Source organism: Ahaetulla prasina, chromosome 6 (assembly GCF_028640845.1).
Source record: "Ahaetulla prasina isolate Xishuangbanna chromosome 6, ASM2864084v1, whole genome shotgun sequence".
In the NCBI taxonomy this organism is placed as follows: Eukaryota; Metazoa; Chordata; class Lepidosauria; order Squamata; family Colubridae; genus Ahaetulla; species Ahaetulla prasina.
Window position 1 is genome coordinate 94,464,082 of NC_080544.1, and position 22,334 is coordinate 94,486,415.

At 40.4% G+C, this 22,334-nt stretch overlaps 1 protein-coding gene across 6 annotated transcripts in view; it reads right to left on the reverse strand.

The window, feature by feature from the left end:
- TNIK (TRAF2 and NCK interacting kinase) overlaps window positions 1-22,334 on the reverse strand; it is a 365,479-nt gene that overhangs the window by 293,297 nt on the left and 49,848 nt on the right. For all 6 annotated transcript variants that reach the window (XM_058188113.1, XM_058188108.1, XM_058188107.1 and 3 more), the window contains exon 2: window positions 6,562-6,627. In XM_058188113.1, the coding sequence (XP_058044096.1) occupies window positions 6,562-6,627 (66 nt within the window). The remainder of the gene's footprint in view (window positions 1-6,561; window positions 6,628-22,334) is intronic.

Here is a 22,334-nt window from a genome sequence, read left to right on the forward strand (position 1 = left end):
ACATTGCAACTGGGAAAACCATAGCCTTGACTATACACACTTTTGTTGGCAGGTTGCTAAGCCTGAGCCTAAGAATTTTGATCATGTGACCCTGGGGATGTTGTAATGGTCCTAAGTGTGAAAAAAAAGGTCGTAAGTCACTTTTTTCAGTGCCACTGTAACTTCAAACAGTCACTAAATGAACTGTTGTAAATCAAGGACTATCTGTATGTCAAGGATTAGTCACCTGAAAACTAATGCAGTATTTCAGGTTCTTTCCTTTATTCATAGATACTAGTTTTCAACCCATTCCTTGGCATAGTTCAAGGTTTCTCGACTTTCTTCTGGTAGATGAAGTCTGCACATCTTAAATTTGTTGACATTGAGAAACACTGATCTAGTTGTCCTACTTTTTAAGCAATGGTTATTATTTTAGCAATAGGGGAATCCATAATCTTTAAATAGCAAAAGGAAGTATTGGGACATAACCGTGTGATTCTACCAGAGGCCTTTTCCCTTCCTTTTTCAGATCTTGAACATCGGCAAAATGTTATATTACATATCCAATGCTGAAGATGACTCAGTCCCCAGGAACAAGGTCAGGCTTCCCTTCACAGTAATGATTTGGCTATACGTAATATAACAGAGTATGGACTAAATCTTTATTGTACCCTGGCAATTAGCTGATGGTCTCCAATGCTCATTCTTAGCACTTACATCCTCCCTGAATGTTGTGACCCAGACCCAAGTAGGTAGTAATAAACTTAAGTCTATGGAAAAAGAAACAAACTTTATTCGAACAGCTGGGAATTACTTCATTCCCAGCGTCGTTCAACTCAAAGTAAAACAGATGCCTCCCAACACAAATTCCTCAGTTATCTAACAAAGCTTGGTCCAATTAGGTAAACTGCCAAAGGTCCTTCCTGGCAAACGTCCAGAAGCCACAAAAACAAAGACGTACACGAAGCAGAAGACGGAGCAGAAGACGAAGCTACCAACGTTGTTTTCCAGCAAAGCTGAAACACCGTTGCTGGTCTGTTTTAAGCCTTATAGGAGGGGCCAATCAACTCTTGGCCCTACTCCCGAGTTGTCCTCTCTGCTTGAGCTACTCTTGCCTTCTGACAGCTCTTCTCATGCGTGCATTAGGAACAGGCTCCTCCTGTTCCTCTGCCTCACTACTATCAGTCTCTGGAGGCTCTGGAGTCCGCACCTCACTTCCTGATGGCCCTGGCCTCACCTCAGCCTCATTGCTGTCCGACTCCGTTGCCAGCTCCGTAGGCTGCAGACGGACCATAACACTGAATTTTTATCTAACATCCTGTCTTCTTACATCTTCCTTGCATTAATGGTAAACCAGCTTTCTGTTTCCTAGACTCCCTTCTGAGCAGGGTTAATTTTACATTTTCTACAGGTATTTCTTGACTTATGACCATAACTGAGCCCGTAGCTAAGCAACACGGTGGCTATTTTAAAGCTGCTAAGTGAATCACTGCACTCGTTAGATGAGTAACATGGTTGTTAAGTGAATTTGGCTTCCCCCTTGGCTTTGTTGGTCAGGAGGTCACAAAGGGTGTGGATATTGCAACTATCACAAATGTAAGTCAGTTGCCAAGCATCCAAATTTCAATCACATGAGGATGCTGCAATTATCATAAGTGTGAAAAATGGTCATAAGGCTCTCTTTTCATTGCCTTTATAAATTTAAATGGTCACTAAATGAATGGTTGTATATTTACCTGCATATTCTTGCCTCTATCTATTAACATTTCCCTGTATATTCTTGCCCCTATCTATTAACAAAACAGCAATGGAAAGGACAATTTATTTATGAGCCATAGTGGCACAGTGGTTAGAGTGCAGTACTGCAGGCTGCTTCTGCTGACTGGCAGCTGCCTGCAATTTGGCACATCAAATCTCACCAGGCTCAAGGTTGACTCAGCCTTCCATCCTTCCTAGGTTGGAAAATTGAGGACCCAGATTGTTGTGGGGGCATATGCTGACTCTGTAAACCTCTTAGAGAGAGCTGCAAAGCACTGTAAAGCAGTGTATAAGTCTAAGTGCTATTGCTATTGTTATTTATATATAAAGTTTCATTATTGCCCATCTCACACACAGTGGGACATGTAATAGACTGGTAAACTAAACTCCAGGTTCAAATCTATTATATCCAAGATGTCCATGGGAAAACAGGCTAAAATAGTACCTGATTTTACAAGCAGAGAGATTACATACATGTTAGCCAAAGTCGACCAGTTCCTTCTCTGCTTTTGGAAGGGAAAGCCATACACTTAAGGAAACATTGAGGGGGAATTTTGAATAGAAAATTGGCCCACTAATTTTTGCAGGTTTTGACTTTCCTTTTTCCTCTCCTCTCAGAGATGATGGTGGGTCAAAAGGTTTGCAACATGAATAGGATTGGATTGGGATTGGGATTGGGATTGGGAATGGAATGGAATGGAATGGAATAGAATAGAATAGAATAGAATAGAATAGAATAGAATAGAATAGAATAGAATAGAATAGAATAGAATAGAATAGAATAGAATAGAATAGAATAGAATAGAATAACAGGTTCTTTTCAAATCAACTGCCTCTACTAGCAACTACTTCTTCTAGAAATCTGGGGGCAGCACTGGGAAAATTGGCTACAGGCAAGAACCCACATTTTAGAATTTTAGAAATCCAAGGACATGGTGGAGAGCCCGCTAAATGTCTATATGACTAAGAAAAAGAGTGGTGCTCTCCAGCAGATTGTGCTTTAATGGATTTAGGGCCGTAATAGCTCAGGCTGTTAGAAGCCTGTTATTAGAACACAGCAGCCTGCAATTACTGCAGGTTCAAGCCCGGCCCGAGGTTGACTCAGCCTTCCATCCTTTATAAGGTAGGTAAAATGAGGACCCAGATTGTTGGGGGGGCAATAAGTTGACTTTGTAAATATACAAATAGAATGAGACTATTGCCTTATACACTGTAAGCCGCCCTGAGTCTTCGGAGAAGGGCGGGATATAAATGTAAATTTAAAAAAAAACAGTTTTATTCTTTAACGTTTTAATGATTTATGCGGACTTTTTTTAGCTATTTTTCTGTACTGTTTTGGAAATTTTAATCTTATAAACCTTATAAGTCATGGTGGTGAGATAAGCAGCTGTATCAATTTAATAAATAAAGAACCAAATAAACAAAAGAAGTTCAAAATGTCTCCTGACAGCATTAAAAGCAAAAAAAAGAAAACCTCTGAGAAATACTTTTGAGCTTAATTCAATATTTCCAAATAAGCTGCTAGGCCTTAATATTACTGTAGCATTTATTTATTTTTGCCTGAACATCAATTAATCTGGGTTGTTGAAGCCTAAATACAGATTACATGTGAAAATACAAATATTTCAAGAGCCTTGGTGGCACAGTGGTTAGAGTGCAGTATTGCAGGCTACTTCTACTGACTGCTGGCTGCCTACAATTTGGCAGTTTGAATTTCACCAGGTTCAAGGTTGACTCAGCCTTCCATCCTTACGAGGTTGGTAAAATGAGGACCCAGATTATTGGGGGCAATATGCTGACTCTGTAAACCGCTTAGAGAAGGCTGTAAAGCACTGTAAAGCAGTATATAAGTCTAAGTGCTATTTCTATTTCTGTCTTTCCCATTTCTGTCTTGACAGCCCCTTTAACATTTTTGTTAAAGATAAATGCACTGCTTCTGATTTTTAAAATGGTTTTTTCAAGTGTACTTAAATAAGTTGAAGCTCCAGCAAGAAATAAAATGAAAAATAAATAAATATAGAAAGACCACCATATAAACAATTAGTAAACATTTTTATTGGGCTTTTTGCTTGAAACTTTAAACTTTCAAAAAGGATGTTGTCACATTTTCCATCGGGAGCTGTTAGTACTAACCAGATACTTAAAACTAGGTCAACACCATAGTTATGTTGTCAATGGAACAAAACCGTTTAGACATCACTCTGCATTGAGCCTCAGCAAATCAAGGCAAATGGTTTCAAAATTCAGCATTGTAAGGGGGAAGGGGAGCTCCTCAGAATAAATATTTCCTCTGCCAATCACTTTTAATAAAACATTTTTGGCAGATTATAATTTTAGCAAAGGTTCAACATTATTTTGGAAATTCACACTTCCAAAAACATCTAGAAATTTTTGTTCCAGGTTCAAGTGGCAAATTTTAACATGCTTATTGAAGAGGTGAGCACACAGCAGTAGAAGAATAGAGAAAGCAGATTTCAGAATAAATATGTCCTTCCTATAGCTAATTCTTTTTTTTCCCCCTTTCCTTTGATTTGGGGAGCAGGAAAGGAGGAAGAAAGTCAGTGTTTATGCATGTTAAATACAGAAGTACAAAAAACATGGCAGGTTCAGTTGTACCATTTCCAAATTTGCTAATCCTTTACCACCATTTCCAAAACCACGTACAAAAATAATTTAACACAATGTAAAATGCTCAAATTTATCCTTTCCTAACTTTATACCCTATCTCCCAAGGTTAAATAAAATAATAGGGTACCCAGAATTTCGGCTTACAAATCCTTATTCTCCACTCCTTCCTTAAGCTGGTTCCCTCCAAATATAGTACAGATACTTCTTGACTTACAACGGCTGTGGAGCTCTAAATTTCTGTTGCTAAGCAAGACAACTGTTAAGTGAGTTGCACCCCATTTTATGTTCTTTTTTCTCAAAGTTGTTAAGTGAAATCATTGCAGCTGCTAAGCGAATCATGTGGTTATTGTGAAATCTGGATTTCCCCATTGACTTTGCCAGTTGGGAAGGTTACAAATGGTGATCACATGACCCCAGGACACTGCAACTGTCATAAATACATGCCAGTTGCCAAGCACCCAAATGTTGATTATGTAATCATGGAAATACTGCAATAGTTTTACATGTGAAAACCAGTCCAAAGTCATTTTGTTTCTGCACCGTTGTAACTTCAAACAGTCACCAAACAAATGGTTGTAAGTCAAGGACTACCTGCACAGGTAGCCTTTGCTTAACAAGTTTTTCAGTGACTGCTAGAACAAGTTTTTCAGTGACCACTTGAATGGTGCTGAACAAGAAGACTTAGAACTGATCCTGCAGATCCTTGTAGTTATATAAGCATATTTTGGGGCATTTGGCAACCATCTTCCAATTATGATGGTTGCAGCATCCTGTGGTCATATGATCACCATTTGTGCTGGTGTCCAACAAGCTAAGTCAATAGAAGCAGGCGATCATTAATGGTGCCTAACAAAGGTGTAGGATTCAGCTAACAACTCTAATTTAGACTGCTCAGACTGCCGTTAAGTTGGCACAATGATGTGATATTGTCCTTTAAAACAGGGTTCACCAACCTTTCAGACCTCAGGGACCACTAAATTCATAATTTTAAATCCCGCGGACCACTAATATGAATTTTTTAAAAAGATAAATAGTATTTAGTGCAATATCAAAAATGCAAATAATTTTTCTGCAGACCACCAAAATTTTCTCGCGGACCACCAATGGTCCATGGACACCAGTTGGTGACCACTGCTTTAAAATTATACTGCTTATTGATGGAATTGAGAATCCCAGTTAGCAACGTTAAGCAAGGTCTACCTATACAATATATAGTACAGAGGTCATCAGGACCATGTGGTTATAGTCCAAGAGATATAAGGATACCAATGTGTGAAAGACAAGATTTTTCAAGAGATTATAAAGGATGGCCCAGCCCAAGTGATGATGCATGAGGCCTATTACAAAAACAGCACTTCTTGTAATCATAAAAACAAACAAGCAATTAAACAAGTAAAAAAAATAATCATCATCAACCTTTAATAGTTTCACAAAGCCTGTCACTTGAAGCAAGTCAAGGTATCCACCCTGTTGCAACTCGTAATTAAATTGACAGTGACCGTGAAATACAATCTCAGCATCTTATCAACTGAAATTACCAGATTGCATGTAGAGCAGTTGTTAATTCTGGCTTCTGCCACACAACACCCTCCAGCAGTACTGGATTACAAACTCATTATCCCCCCAACTGGCTAGCCATGGAGATGGATATTCTAAAACCAAGCCTACCAGTTTGACAAAGCTACGTTAAACGCTTTCACACAACTCAAGTTGATATAAATCCCGAGAATATAAGTCAACTTTGTCTTCTGATAAGGGATAGAGGTGAAAGGACTAGAAGGGTATAAGTCATACTACAGGTTTCCTCAGACTAGCTGGAAAGCTGTGAGAGTTTCTCAAGCCAGAAGGTGATCTTTATGTTAGTTGAAGATTGTCCTACTGCTTTATCTTTCATTCTTTTCGGAAACAAATGGGCTGCCTCTGTTGGGATCCAGCAAATTAAAGTATCAAGAATCAGCCATAGTGTATCACATCAATTTAGGAACCTGTTCCCTCATCTTCTTGAAGTTTGTTTCCTCGCTAAATTATGCGAAGAAGAACAGGCGTTTTTCACCATTTTTTATCTTTGCGGGAGGTTGGAAGAAAGCTTGAAGAAAACGGAAAGGACTTCATGAATCCCAAAATAGTAAAAGAAGGGTAAGCAAAGAAATGTTTTGAAATATAAACCCTTGTATACCGAAGTTACATAAATCTTACCTTATACACTTGCCCGTAAGTCCCGTTGCCAACCAGTTCAACCAGTTCAAAGATGCCTGCGGGATCCTGAGGAGAAAAAAACATGAGAAAATTAAAAAGAGCCCAAACCAGATATTTTAACCGAATCCAAACAATGCTTCATAAGACCATTATTTCACACATGGGGTTTCTCAGGTTTATTTTGGCTGCCTTCCGAAATAGGGACCACTTAAAAAAAAAAGACTTTTATATTTCTGTATTATATAAACTTATGATTAAAACTACTCGAAGCAGCCCTGTTTCATTTTCAATGGTTTTAGGATACTTTAATTCTCTTTTCCAATAGCTTTACATAAGGTACATTTGGGACGGCATGTAACTGGGATGTGGTCCAATATCCTGACTGCCACTGACTCTCACAAAATTTAAGCTAAATATTCACACAAACACACACATCAGTTGATCAAGTTCACAATCGAATCCAAATCTCTTTTCCAAATGAAATTGCAAAGTCAAGTTCAAAAATCAACAAAGTCCGTTTCAAGAATACCGGTTGGGTGATCCATTTTGGCCCTGCTCATCTCAAATTGGTCAGGTTGCCTAGGTGATTATAATAGGAAAATTCTGCAAGAAAAAGAATGATTGCCTTGATAAGGTATAGAAGACATGGCCAGCCACTAGCACAGAGAGAAAGACAATACCCAAACCAATGTCTTAAACGCACCCTTTCACACCAGTTTAGAGAGCATAGAAGATTTCTCAAGATGGGAATGGTCAAAACACTTTGGCATAAAGATCTTATGAGTGCATCTGAAGGATACTTTTATTAGGGCAAGGAAGGTCAAAATACACCAGAGAAGTATACCATTTCCAGAGAAAATGGAAACAGATGTGAAATATTTCTAGAATCTAAAAGGTTTGTTTTTTCCATCATAAGCAGTAAGTTCCTATTTTCAGACACTGATTGAGAGAGAAAGCAAGTACAAGGTAAAAAATAAAAATAACAAAGCAACTATTGTTTGTCAAGCTGAAGATTATTCAGCTGCATACAGAAAAATGTAGAACACTTGTTTTGGAAAAGACTACTACAGCCAATAAATGTGTTCAAGTATGACCATCATTAAAAGCAAAATCTAGAGAATTGTTAGCTGTAAGCAATGAAGTTTTTGATAATTGCAATGTTTAATTACGTAGGTAACAAAAACAAAAAGTGAATACAAAGAAAAGGGAAAGGAATACATAAACATATATAAAAGAAACTTTACAGTACAGTGAAAGCTGAACTGAAAATATCATTATTACAAAGACGAAAGGCAAAAGAAAAAAAAACTAAAAACATGAAAACAACATCCAAGTACCCCCCCCCCCGTTTTTCCAACCAACCACATTTTTGAAAATGAGGTTGAATAAAGGATTGGCTTAAATGCAACTAGAATTCAGGATTTCTAACAGCTTTAATAGCAAAATATGGAATCACAACAGGAGGCTGTTATTAGGAGTCATTCTGCATGGACTCTAACTTACAGCTGTAAATGCAAAATGAACCACTTTTGTTGACAAGGAGAACTAGCGTTGGGGGGGGGGAAACAGAAGATATTTTCATACATATAGCAAATCTCTAAGAAAAGACATTTGCAAAACATTCCCCAATCCAGTATAAAACCAATGTTGACAGTTTCTGCTTCATATACTACTACATCCACTCAACCTACCACCAAGAGGGGAAGGCAAGGCGTGTTTCAGGTCCCATCGATTAGGGGTGTATAACTAGTGGGATCATGAAAAACGGACTTCTCAGTGGTGGCCCCTTCTTTATGGAACTTCATTGCCCCATCATTGCACTCTTCTCACACCCCTTAATTCCACTTATTCATAAGATGCACCAAGTCATTTTTATGATCTACATATACCATATTTTTCGGACTATAAGACGCATCGGATATAAGACACACCAAGATTTCAAAGAGGAAAACAAGAAAAAAAATAGTTTTTGGCCTCTGCATGTCCAGTTTTTGCTCTTCCCAGCCCCCAGGAGCACTCTGCAGGCCTCCCAAACCCTCTGCACCGTTTCTTGCAAAAATGGGATGTGCAGAGGGTTTGGGAGGCCTGCAGAGTGCTCCTGGGGGCTGGGGAGGGCAAAAATGTGACATGTGGGGGTTTGGGAGTTTTTGGCCTCCCAAACCCCCCATGCATTGTGTTTTTGCCTTCCCCAGCCCCCAGGAGCACTCTGCAGTCCTCCCAAACCCTCTACGCATCCCATTTTTGTGAAAAACGGGCCGCTTTTTGGAAAAAACGGGATGTGCAGGGCGGGGTTTAAAAAGGCCAAAAATGGCTGTATTCAGTGTATAAGACGCACCAACATTTCCACCCTATTTGGGGGGGGGGAGTGTGTCTTATACTCCAAAAAGTACCATAATCCATACTTGCACACACTTCGATAAAATGCAGATTAGAATCCTTTCTTCTATCCTAAAGGAAATAGAAGGAAAGAATCTTCTTATTGTATATTTCAAAGGGGGTATAAAGGGAGAGGTAAAAAATATTGGAAGACGCATTCCTCATTAAAGCGAACTCGTTACAATAAATTAGCCTCCCCTCAAAATAAAAGTGAGAGCTCTTTATGGTTTACCAATCTAGCTATCCACATTCCTGGGTCTGTTCACAGTGGTTTTGAGTAACTCAAATGATGCCAGATATAAATTGTTCAATGCTACAAACTCGAATGAGTAGGAAGAACAAAATTAGATACAGAAGAAGGCAAATAAGAAATACTTTCTGACATTTTGGAAACAAAATATGAGAAATCGTTTAATGGAACCTTTAAATTATTCAGGATAAGTTTAAATGGGGACCTGATACAAAATACTGTAAAATCCCAGATCACATATAATCACTTTTAGAAATAATGAGTCTTGGGACTTTTGCTGCTAATACCAATGCCTTATGTTTCCATTTAACAAATGTTTCCTTTCACCAGCCACCCATCCCAATAAATCTTGTGTGTCAGACATGAACTGGAGGGCTTTCTATTACTTTTCCTTCCTAAAACTTATATTTATTTCTTCCTTTTCCACAAGGCTTCAAGAGGTGAAATATGAAACGGCACCGCATGAGCAAAAGGCACAACAGGCAGTATTTGAAATGAAAAAAGTGAAGAGACAGCCTCTGCACCATCAAATGGTTTGCAATGTTTCTTCCTTGCACAGTTCTGAAGGTTTTTCAAGACATCCATCTCTCATCTCTTGAACCTCCATCCTCACCCACAGTAAGCTAAGCATCTGAAATGGAGACAACAAGGCTTTTATAGCCAGGTCTATGCATGGATCCATGCATGCATAACAAATGAAAAGAAGGACTAGGGGTGACATGATAGCAGTGTTCCAATATCTCAGGGGCTGCCACAAAGAAGAGGGAGTCCAGATGTTCTCCAAACAAGCTGCTGAGGGCAGGACAAGAAGCAAAGGGTGGAAACTGATCAAGGAGAGAAGCAACCTAGAACTCAGGAGAAATTTCCTGACAGTTAGAACAATTAATCAGTGGAACAACTTGCCTCCAGAAGTTGCGAATGCTCCAACACTGGAAGTTTTTAAGAAGATGTTGAATAACCATTTGTCTGAAGTGGTGTAGAGTCGCCTGCCTAAGCAGGGAGTTGGACTAGAAGACCTCCAAGGTCCCTTCCAACTATTCTATTCTATGTGTAAGTGTGTGCATTGGTGAGCAAAATTGGGCATATTTATATCCAAATGCAGAGACGAGGGAGGGGGGACAGACAGGGAGGGAGAGAGATGGGGAGGGGAGGGAGGGAGAGAGAGAGAGAGAGAAGGAAGAGAGGAAGGGAGGAGAGAGGGAGGGAGAGAGGGGAGGGAGAGGTGGAGAGGGAGGGGGAGGGAAAGGCAGGGAGAAGAGGGGGGAGGGAGGGAGAAGGAGAGGGAGAGAGGGAGAGAAAGAGAGAGAAGGAAGAGAGGAAGGGAGGGAGAGGGAGGGAGAGAGAGAGCGCTATAGATTTTGTTCTCCAATGTTTTTGCCTTTGTCACAGGATCCTCAGTTTTTAATCTGATGCTTACCTTCATATATTGATAGATAACAAGAAGAAAGGGCATCCTTTTTGCTTATCCATTTGATTCTCCTATACCAGTGTCAGCGAACGTTTGGTGTTCCTGTGCGCCAGCCTGCATGCCGGAAGTGGCACACGAAACCATCCCGCGAGGTATGCGTGGCACCGCTGACTTCGCGTGCGCGAGAGCGGCAATACCTGGAAGAGCAGCAGTCCATCGTGTAAGTGTGAGCCGGCACCCAAACACCTGGATACCAGCATGGAAGCACACCTGATGAACAGCTGTCATATGCACGACGTCAACCTGGAAGGTCGGGTGCTGGCCTGCACATGTGTGCCGGAATGCTGCTCTTCCAGGATCTGCTGCTCCCCCGTGCTCAACGGCCAGCTGACCAGCACGTGTTTGAGCACAGGAATGCGGAAGAGGAGCCGGGGGGGCCGCACATTTGTCACGGGGTGGTTTCCCATGCCATTTCTGGCACGCGTGCCATAGATTTGCCGACACTGTCCTATAGTATGACCAGAACACCACTTCCAGCATTTCCAGTACTCCAGTCTAGCCATGCAGGATGAGTAGTACCTCATCTGCTATAACTAATAATGCCTGTTCTCTGAACAGGATCCCAACTGAGCATTCCATGTGCATTTAAGAGCACCTATAGTTGTCTGCTTGGTTCTTATGAATGAAACCGTAATGTGATGAAATAATTTAAAATTCGTACCGTTCACATCCAGTGATTCTACTTTACCAAATTGGTTGGCCAAAAAGGTTGGCTATAAAGGACACCATTTTCTTTCTATCAACAGCAATGTCCAAATGCCTAAGTGGTTATGGTAGTAGCCTAGAAACCAGGAGACTGTGAGTTCTAGTCTCGCCTTAGAAAGCTAGCTGGGTGATTTTGGGTCAACCATCAGTTTAGGTAAACCTGTATTAATTTGGATTTTTATATTTTGTATCTTTTTTTATATCTATGCTTATATCTTACAATTTTTATTGTTTACTTAGTATCCTAGTATGATTTATGTTGATTGCTTATTTAGTATTCATGACTATGACTAAGTATTGTACCTAATGTTTTATGATGAATGTATTTTTACAATAACTATGATAATGATTTATCACTATTGTTTTATGTACACTGAGAGCTTATGCACCGGAGACAAATTCCTTGTGTGTCTAATCACACTTGGCCAATAAAGAATTCTAATTCTATTTGTTGCTGTTATCTGATTATTATACACCCCCAGACTTGCTTTTGGCGACTTGAGTGACTATGTAAATTTGATTAATAAATAAATGAATAAACAAAAAGATTTCTGTCCATTATTCTATGTTCCTCTGGCATGATAGCGAACAAGTCTTGACCTATGTGCTTCCCGCCTGCAGGCATGTCACACTTGCTCATATTTTTGTCCATGAATGATTGCTAGGTGTACAAAGCCTCTGAGCACAACTCATGGCACAAGTCAAATTACAGAACTAATGATCTTGATACTTTCATAGCTGAGGAAAGCAGCCATTCCCTTCAGCCCTTCAATGTTAAATGCAAGTTGACATCAGTAACATTTAGTAGACTTCATTCACCATCTCGAGAATGACTTAAGCTACAGATTCATGACTGAATTGCCTGACCTCATTATGGACTTTCCTCTTTTTGGCTTCTTTTCTGACAAGGGTCCTGGAGTATTTTTGCCCAGCTGGTGTAAGTTTTTTTTAGAAAAAGGTATTTTTCCCTCATGAATCACTATAGCTATGCTCAGGGGTGAAATCCAAATTTTTTTACTACTGGTTCTGTGGGCATGGCGTGGTGGGCGTGGTGTGGCTTGGTGGGTGTGGTTTGGTGGGCATGGCAGGGGAAGGATACTGCAAAATCCCCATTCCCTCCCCACTCCTGGGGGAAGGATATTGCAAAATCTCCATTCCCACCCCACTCTGGGGCCAGCCAGAGATGGTATTTGCCGGTTCTCCAAACTGCTCAAAATTTCCGCTGCCAGTTCTCCAGAACCTGTCAGAAACTGCTGGATTTCACCCCTGGCTATGCTATTTTCTTTTAATGCTTGTAATAATTCAGAATTGCGCATTCAATGCAATTTTGCTGAAAAGGTTTTCGGAGGCATCCTGCCATTACAATGGTTTTGCCCTCTGCATCAGACGCCTCAGCAGTGGAACTAAAGAATAGGCACCTGTGACTATGCAGCCAAATTTCATTAGGCGGCTCAAAAAAGCCAACTTGTTCACCCGATGGTTCATTAAATAATAACTCAAAGAAGCTCCCGTATAGAGAGAAGAGACTGAATCTTGAGCTAAGTACAGTGCCAAAAATTGCAGGTGTTATCCAAATGAAAAATTGTTATTATTGAATTAAAAAGAACAGACTGCAATCTTCCCCTATATGCACTCCAATAAATTAATATGCTCAACATGGCACAAGTGCACGTAAATAAATGGAACACATTTATAATATCAAAGGGTTTTTTTTAAAATTCCCAAACACACCCACCTACATATCATGTTTAAATCCACCTATTTCTTCCCATTTTGGAAAATAGCCGTATCATCTGTTTTTCTCCAAGGAAAATTATTTCATATACAGGTAGTCCCCCCCCTCCGCGACTTACAATAGTTTGTTTAGTAACCATTCGAAGTAACAACAGCACTGAAAAAAGGGACTTACAACCATTTTCCACACTTACGACCGTTGCAGCATCCCGACAGTCATGTAATGAAAACTCAAGCCGCTTGGCAACTGACTCGTATTTATGATGGTTACCGTGTCCCAGGTCATGTAATCCCTTTTTGCAACCTTCTGACAAGCAAAGTCAATGGGGAAACCAGATTCAGTTAACAACCATGTTACTAGTTTAGTGATTTGCTTAACAAATCAGGCAAGAAAGATCGTAAAATTTAATGGGACAAAATTCACTTAACAAATGTCTTGCTTACCAACAAAAATGTTAGCCTCAAGTCAAGGACTACCTGTATTTTTCCAAAGGGCTTTCTGATTGATTTCACATTTAAAGTTCTGTCACCTTACCTATCTACAGCTTTTTTGCTACAAGTAGAAATGGAAGGTGGATTTTTGATTTATATGTGTTTCCTTCTACTATTTCTTTTATCATTAATTAATTTGTGCTATGCTTTATTGTTGTTAATCACTCTGAACACCCGCATATCTCAATCAAACTCAACATATTACAGCGCTGCTCTGCAGGTGTGCATGTATATGATTTATTTGTTAAATTTATTTGCTGTCTATCTTGCTGTAGGGCTAGTCTAGGCCAGGGGTTTCCAACCTTGGCAATTTTAAGACTTGTGGACTTCAACTCTGGGAGCCCAAGGTTGGAGACCCTTGGTCTAGGCGGCTTAAAAATAATACGTAATACTGTCAGACAAGCAAACAAAGCAATTTGTGAGACAAAGAAGAACCAGTTCATGAAAGTGTATAAGGCCAAAGGTTTTTTGAGATATCAAAGTTGGAAGGTGGAAACCACCGTTTTCTTTGACTTAAGACTACTTGTTGTAGTCTTTGTAATTGTACTGTACAATTGTGATTGTAATGGAGTGCAGAATTTCCACTGTAAGTCATGACAATATTAAGTCAAGGCATCCATGTGACTGACCCAATTTTACGACTTCTTCTCTGGGGTCATTAAATGAATGTGGCGCTTTGAATGGTGAACACAGCAGTTATAACATGGCTTAAAACAACTATAGTTGTAAAGCTAATCAATGTTTGTTGGTCGGTTTTTTTGCAGAAACTGTCTGAAAAGCCCCAAATCCGGCAAAAAACATCACAATTCTCAATTACATGACTGTGGAAGGCTGCAACTGGCCTTAAAAATGAGCTGGTTGCCAAGCACCCAAAATACTTTTGTGAGGGGGGGGTTCCTTCGTAACTTTGAATCCTTGCTAAGCAACCAGTCAGTAAACAAGGACTACCTGTAATAAATTCTCAAGGATTTATCTCCAAATGTTCTGCATTTACAGCAGAGGCTTCTCCATAAACAAAAGGCATCATCTCGAATGAGTATCAGCATTGTCTAGATTGAAATCTGGATCCTATAGACTTACACCAATAGCAAACATTGGATATTCACCAAAGGTGAATAACCTTTAGCCTCAGGTCTCCACTCAGGCCCCAAAACTGTTACAGAGTCCCATGAGTCATGGCTGCAGTAACTGATCATACAGTTTGCTAGGATGCAAGCCCTGAAGTACCCTTATATAAATCCTTAGGTTTAATAATAATAATAAAAAGACCTCCAAATAGAACCGTAAGCCACTGTTTATCAAACCTGGCAGCTTTCCCTCCCAGAATTCCCTAACCAGCCTGGCAGTCCACAAATCATAACGTTACCAAGGCTGAAAAATAGCTTATTGGATAATGGAACAGAAAATTCTGAAATACTCTATATCAGGAGTGTCAAACTCGATTTCATTGAGGGCCGCATCAGGGTTGTTTGATCTCGAGGGCCGGCGGGGTGGGGGGAGGATGACAAGGGGGTGTGGCCAAGGGGCGTGGCCAGCTTGACGTCTGTTTTCATCGGTAACGGCCTCCTGCACCCCCCTGCCAGCAAAAACGGAGCTTAGGGGTCGCACATGGCCCTCTCAAGCTCCATTTTCACTGGCAAAAGGCTGCAGGAGGCCACAGACAAAAACAGAGCTCCGTTTTTGCTGGGAGAGGCACCATGGGCCAGTCCTTGGCTATTTCCAGGGTGGCCCCATGGGCCACATCTAAGCACCCCAGGGCCTCCAGTTTGACATCCCTGTTCTTTATCATATGTAACCCTCCACATGTGTCTTTCTGCCATTTTTATGTCTTCAGTTTTCCTCCCAATCCTGCGTCCATTCCCAGTTTCCACTGGGAATAAATTCTTCTTTGCTTTCTCTCAGGTCCAAACATATTACACAAATGGGTTAAATAAAGAATTTAATTGGTGCATTTGCCGATTTTTTCTTCTTTAGTAGATTTAAAAGAAAAACAAGCAATACCAACATATTAGCGTTCATTAATTATCTGACAACATACATTTTCTAATAAAATAACAGATGTCCATTTAACAGATGCTGGAACAGTTCATTTATACATTTATTTCCATCATTTCAATCCAACATGGTAGAGTGATTTTTATAATGTTTGATAGTCTCATACTTCAGCTATCACCATCTCTCAAAGTCACGCTGCAGTCAGATTGTTTCAGGGGTGAAATGCTCCCGTTTCAGACCGGATCGCGCGATCCAGTAGCGATGGAGGCGGGTAGTTCGGAGAACTGGTAGCAAAAATCCCTGTGTCTCTCCCCCCCCCCCCGCCCATGCCTCTTCTCTGTCCCTGAAGCTCTTGGTGGTGATATAGCTGCAAATGGCCTTAAATGACTGCCGCGGTGCTTCAAAGGGCCGCACTACAGCTGATCAGTGCTGTAGGCGGCTAGTAGACCTGTGCCTCTGTTTTTAAAGAAGGTAGACAGGTGCGCTCCCAAGTTTTGTAATACTTTGTTTATTATTTGTATTATTTATTATTATTGGCCTTGCCCATTCAGTCGCCTGACCACCAAGCCACGCCTACCAGGTCACCTGACCACCAAGCCATGCCCACCAATTAAGTCACGCCCACAGAACCAGTAGGGAAAATTTTTAGATTTCACCCCTGGATTGTTTATATTTGGCCTGAAAAGAAGCAGTAGCTAAAAGCAATTTAAAAGTTTTCTTGTCCAATTATTAAGCTCTATGTATGTGTGATTTTTTTCAACTGTGGAAGCCCCAAAACCCTAACTGGATTTTGCTAATCTTTTCCAAAATCAGCAAAGATCAGCCACCCTCCAAATTTTCTGCTCAAAATCTACCCTTCCATTTCCCAAACTTCAATCCTATCTCAAGCCCAAGAATGTTGAGTGTGGCCCTTGGTCCCCACCAATAACATAGATATTTTTTTTCCAGATAGAAAACTTAACAACTACCTTGCCTATAATTTCATAGCACAAAATGTGCCCAAATAAATCCACTCAAATCCACTAAATCAAATTCAGATTAATCTTGCCCTAGTTCCATTTTTCTGTGGTTGAATAAAAGCTTCCCTTATAAAATCACTTTTTTTTCAGGACTGTCATTAACACAGGCACTAAATGAATGGTCGTAAGTCCAGGACTTACCTGTAGTAAGTTTATAAGAGAAGTTATAAGGTCCTGTGATTGCCATGTGTGATATTCCCAGCAAGCAAGGGAAACTGGCAGAAAAGATCACAAGTTGCAGTCATGCGTTATCTTGCTTAACAGCCATGGTGATTTGCTTAACAACCACAGCAAAGATTAGATAAAGATAAAATTAGGCTGGAACACATGATGCTCCACTTAACAACTACAGTACTTAACTATGAATTTTCTGGTCCCTACTGTGGTCATAAATTGAGGAATAACCGAAAGCAAAAGATGTCTATGGAAATTCTCAGTTATCCAGGTCATGATTGCCCCAAAGGTGCTTTTTCAAAAGGCAACTGGACTTTCTGGTTTTTCTTTGAAAAGGTTTCACTTCTCATCCAAGAAGCCTCTTCAGCTCTTGACTTGCATATTCCCCACCATCCAGTCAGAGCTGAAGAAGCTGCTTGGATGAGAACTGGCCTGATTTTTAAATGCTAAATTTTTAAATTTTAATTTTTAACTGTATTTTATTGGGTATTTTATATGGTCAATTGGACGGTTTTAATTTTGGCCTTTATGGAATAAGTTTTTTAATTGTTATTTTAGTGTGTATATAAATTGTTTTAATGCAGGCTGTACACCGCCCTGAGTCCTTCGGGAGAAGGGCGGTATAAAAGTTTAATTAAATAAATAAATAAGCGAAACCTCTTCAAAGAAAAACCAGAAAGTCCAGTTGCCTCTTGAAAAAGCACCTTTGGGACAGAAAGCAAAAGACCAACATGGTACTCGTATATTTTTTTTCATCACACCTTATTGAATAAACCACAACTAACTGTCTCTCAGCAATGTGCAAAGCTATAGTCAAAATTTACAAGCTACAATATCTGGGTTTAATCAACCTAGGCCTCAACTTATTTCCCTTATTTGCTGAAATCTTACAAGGAAGCCTCTTAATGCCAGATGCTAATATAAAGCACATTTGCTCATTTAAGCACACAAGCACCACTGTTCAAATTCAATGCTCTTTGGTTCTTTTGTAAATCCCCACGGCTACTTACTTACAGCTGCTAATGCCATATGACCAGAATCACCACCATATCAGCACAATGAACAGTAGATTACTGTGGTATGTTAAGTTAAGACCTCAGGCAGGAGAAGCTGAGCATGTTCTCTCTGCAAGAAGCTAATTCATTTCAAGCCGTTAGGGTTGACGACAGGGGGAAAAAACCAAAACACCAGGCCATCAAATCGTGAGAAATCTGACCACAAATGGGCTTCCAAAATTACTTTGCATTTGAACAGCAGGTAGACCAAGATTTGTTCAGAGGCTCTAGAAAAAAGCTCCCTTAAGTTGCACTTTTCAAATGCAATAGCTGAAATGTATTAGCGGAAGAGAAAGGATATCAATAAAGTTTGCATACGAAAGATCCAGACATGGTCCTCGACTTGCAACAGTTTTGTTTAGTGACCAAAGTTACAACAACACTAATAAAACGGATTTATGAATGTTTTTTACACTTATGACCATTGCAGCATCCATGGGGTCACGTGATCAAAATTCAGATGCTTGCTTACTTACGTACTTAATATTAATAATACATATTATAATAGCAGCAAAAATGAGTTTTGCCCAAAATTGGAAAAATAAGGAAACTCCTCTAGAACAGCGGTCACCAACCTTTTGGACCCCAGGGACCACTAAATCCATAATTTTAAATCTTGTGGACCACTAATATGATCTGCCTAATGACCAACTGGATGGGCGTGGCTAGGTGATCATGTGACTGAGTGGGCATGGCCAACTTGCTTTCACTCATGGCGAGGGGCGCCTCGCTGGCCCCTACTCGCCCCTCCCCTCCCAGCCACTACTCGCCTGCCTCTTTATGGCTCCAACAGGAAGCAGTTGTTGGAGCTAAGCAGCCACCATGAGAAAGAGTTGGCAAAACAGCTGGCTCAGTTCAAATTGGATCTGACTGAGAAAGAGGCTCAGGAGAAGCACCTCACTAAGAACTAGGAGCATAGGCTTTCCAAGCAGAGGGAAGACCTGTGGGAGTGCAAGGCTAGGTACCGGCGCCTGGAGGCTCAGCGCACTAAGATGGTCAGCCAGTTCCAGGCCATGATGCAGTCCCACTGGAATGAGGCCCTCTGGATCTCCACACCAGCGGCACTTCCCTCCAGCCTTCACCCGAAGCCCCACACCAGGAGGCTGAAGCAGACCCTGAGTCAGAATTTCTGCCCCCTTCTGACCCACACAAAAAGGCCCAGAAGGGGGAGACTCTCTGCAGCAACACAAGCGTTCATTGCATGTATCTGTCCCAGGGGCCTTAGTTTGAGCACCCCTGATTCAGTGCAATATAAAAAATGCAAATAATTTTTCTGCAGACCATCAAAATTTTCTCATGGACCACCAGTTGGTGACCGCTGCTCTAGAAGCTGAAGTGATTAAAAATTTTTTTGACATGTGCGGATATGGATAGAATTGAAAAATAAACGTGAGTCAGAATACCACGAGATATGGAATAAATTTTATCAATGGTTGGAATAGAAAAGAGGGTCGAAAACAAGAACTGACTAGAATTCATAAAATGGAGAATTAAAGTTATGTATGTAACTACATATCGGGACGCGGTGGCTCAGTGGCTAAGATAGTTAACTTGTTGATCGAAAGGTTGGCAGTTCAGCAGTTCGAATCCCTAGTGCTGCGTAACGGGGTGAGCTCCCCTTACTTGTCCTAGCTTCTGCCAACCTAGCAGTTTGAAAGCACGTAAAACATGCAAATAGAAAAATAGGTACCACCTTTGATGGGAAGGTAACAGCGTTTTGTGAGCCTTTGGCATTGAGTCATGCTGGCCACATGACCATAGAGACGTCTTCAGACAGCGCTGGCTCTTTGGCTTTGAAACAGAGATGAGCACCGCCCCCTAGAGTCGGGAACAACTAGCACATATGTGCGAGGGAAACCTTTACCTTTACCTTATACTTGGGAACCACCCAGGATCACACTGTTTTGTTAGGGTCAGAAAAAACAGCCTCTGCTTATCAATAAGATAACATGGACCTTCTTTCTGATCTCCAGCTCTTCTCAACTGCCTCTTTCGCATGCCACCTGAAAAGAGTCTTTCTTCTTCTTAAACACAAGTTTTGATCTCCACAATAATGTGATGTCACAGTGTTATGTCACTGGCATAATAGGGTTGCTTTCTTGCAGACATTTCATTACACAAACTAGGTATTTATTTATTTATTTAGAATTCTTTATTGGCCATGTGTGATTGGATACACAGGGAATTTGTCTCCGGTGCATAAGCTCTCAGTGTACATACAAGCAATAAGTGATAAATCATGATCATAGTCATTGTAAAAATAGGACACTAAATAAACAATCAACATAAATCTAGGATACTAAATAAACCAATATAAATTGTAACATACAAACAACAAAGTTATAAGAAGATAAGGAGTTAGGTAATAGGAAAGATGATGAAATAATGAAAGATGAAATAATGATGGTAATACTGCTTTCCTAGATAGTTTGACACTGTTGTGGAAACTAGTTATTTAGCAGAATGATAGCACTGGAGGAAAAAAACTGTCCGTGTGTCTTGTCTCTGGTGTACAATGCCCTATAGCCGTGATGGCGAACCTATGGCGTGCGTGCCACAGATAGCACGCAGCGCTGTCTCTGTGGGCACGCTAGCCGTAGCCCCAGTTCAGCTCTGCTGCACATGCGCACGCACCTTCCGCCAGCCAGCTGATTGGTTCTCTGCTGCACATGTGTGGGGGATGTGCGGGAGGGCTGCAAGCGCATGCATGGGGCCGTGCACACGCTGCATTTTGGAGGTTTGCATGCGCACGCACACTCACACTTTGTATTTTGTGTTCTGGTTCTTTTTGCCAATGTGTAAAACAACCTTTTGAAACACAGTTAGTCCTCAGGTTAAAAAAGCAACTGTACCCAGAATTTCTACTGCTAAGTGATGCAATCATTAAGGGCGCCATTACATGACTCACACATTGGCTGCTGATGGAAACTAACAATGTCTTGCACAGTTTTCAGAGAGGGTCTGGTCTGCAACCTATCACCTATCTTTTCTAACTGATGGTTTATGCACAGCTCTGTGAGATTAGGAAACACGCAGAGCGTCATACAATCTACCGGTGAGAAATGTTCCATCAAAGCTCAGTACAGAAAATAAACCATTTGAGGTTTTTATACTTTCACTTCTCAAAAACTGCATGAATTACAGTGTTATGCCAAACTGCACTGTGGTTTTTCATAAAAAAATAAACAAACCAACCAATAACCTCCCAAGTTAGCTGCAAAAAATCCACAAAGCAAAAATGTAAAATCTTAATTTGCAGCCCAGATGATCTTTTCTTCCCAGAGTTTAAGGGCACTTCATGGGCTTGTGTGAACCATTCTGACAGGTGCTTGGGAAAGTGAGCAAAATGCCTTTTCCAACTCACTGCAGGAACTAGCAAGGTGTTATATGCTCTTGATGCTTCAGCACAACCAATCTATAAAGCAGGGGTCTCCAACTGTGGCAACTTTAAGACTTGTGGACTTCAACTCCCAGAATTCCTCAGCCAGCTGGCTGAGGAATTCTGGGAGTTGAAGTCCACAAGTCTTAAAGTTGCCAAGGTTGGAGACCCCTGCTATAAAGGCCTCTCCTTTTTATCTGTGGATTTGTGTACCTGTACAGGTGACAGTTCTGCTGGAATTGTCAACCGCATCAAAGCTCTTGGCACTTTTCCAACAGAACAGACCATTTGTAGCTCAGGGTTGAACAATAGGGTCCTTGGTGCTGATTGTCTGCCTGCAGATGTTTTATTGATGATGTTACCCAGTTGGGTAATGAAATATCTGCAAGAAAATGACCAAGCTCGGACAGCACCAAAGACTTCACAGCAAGTATTTTGTATGCATAAACACATGTTCAAACAACACAAGGTGGTTTTCAAAATGATTGTGAAAAACCACCAAACAATCTTCCTGCCAATAATCCACACAACTCTAGCATCTCTATGGTTGCCTTCATACATACATACATACATACATACATACATACATACATACATACATACATACATACCTCGGGTGGTTAAGCACTGAGGTCCATAGGTTGTTGAGATTTAGTTAAGGTTGATGGACTGGTTTGGACAAAGCACTGAACTGTGTAACTTGATCAAATCATCCAGGGTTGCCTAATTCTTCAGCCATGCACATGCACACAAAGCCCTAAGCAACATTTGCACAGCCCTATGAGTTTTCCTTAGCATCAAGGAGAGAATTATACTAGGTTGTGTAAATAAAAAAAATTAAACTAAGCAAAACTGAAAAACGCATCTGCTACATCTTAACTAATCAAAGTCATGTAAACACAACCATAATCAGTACCATGCCCTTTCTTTTCACATTTCATCCAGAATCGAATACAATCTATACGAATATTGTTTTATCAGATTTACCTTGGCATGCTTGCTTTTTATTTTTATTTTTTTTTAAAAGAAAATATTTCTCTTTTCAATATTTGATACATGGCACAATTTATAAAACAGCATGATGGGTTTTTTTTAAAAAAAATGAACTTACTGAAGGTTGTAGAGT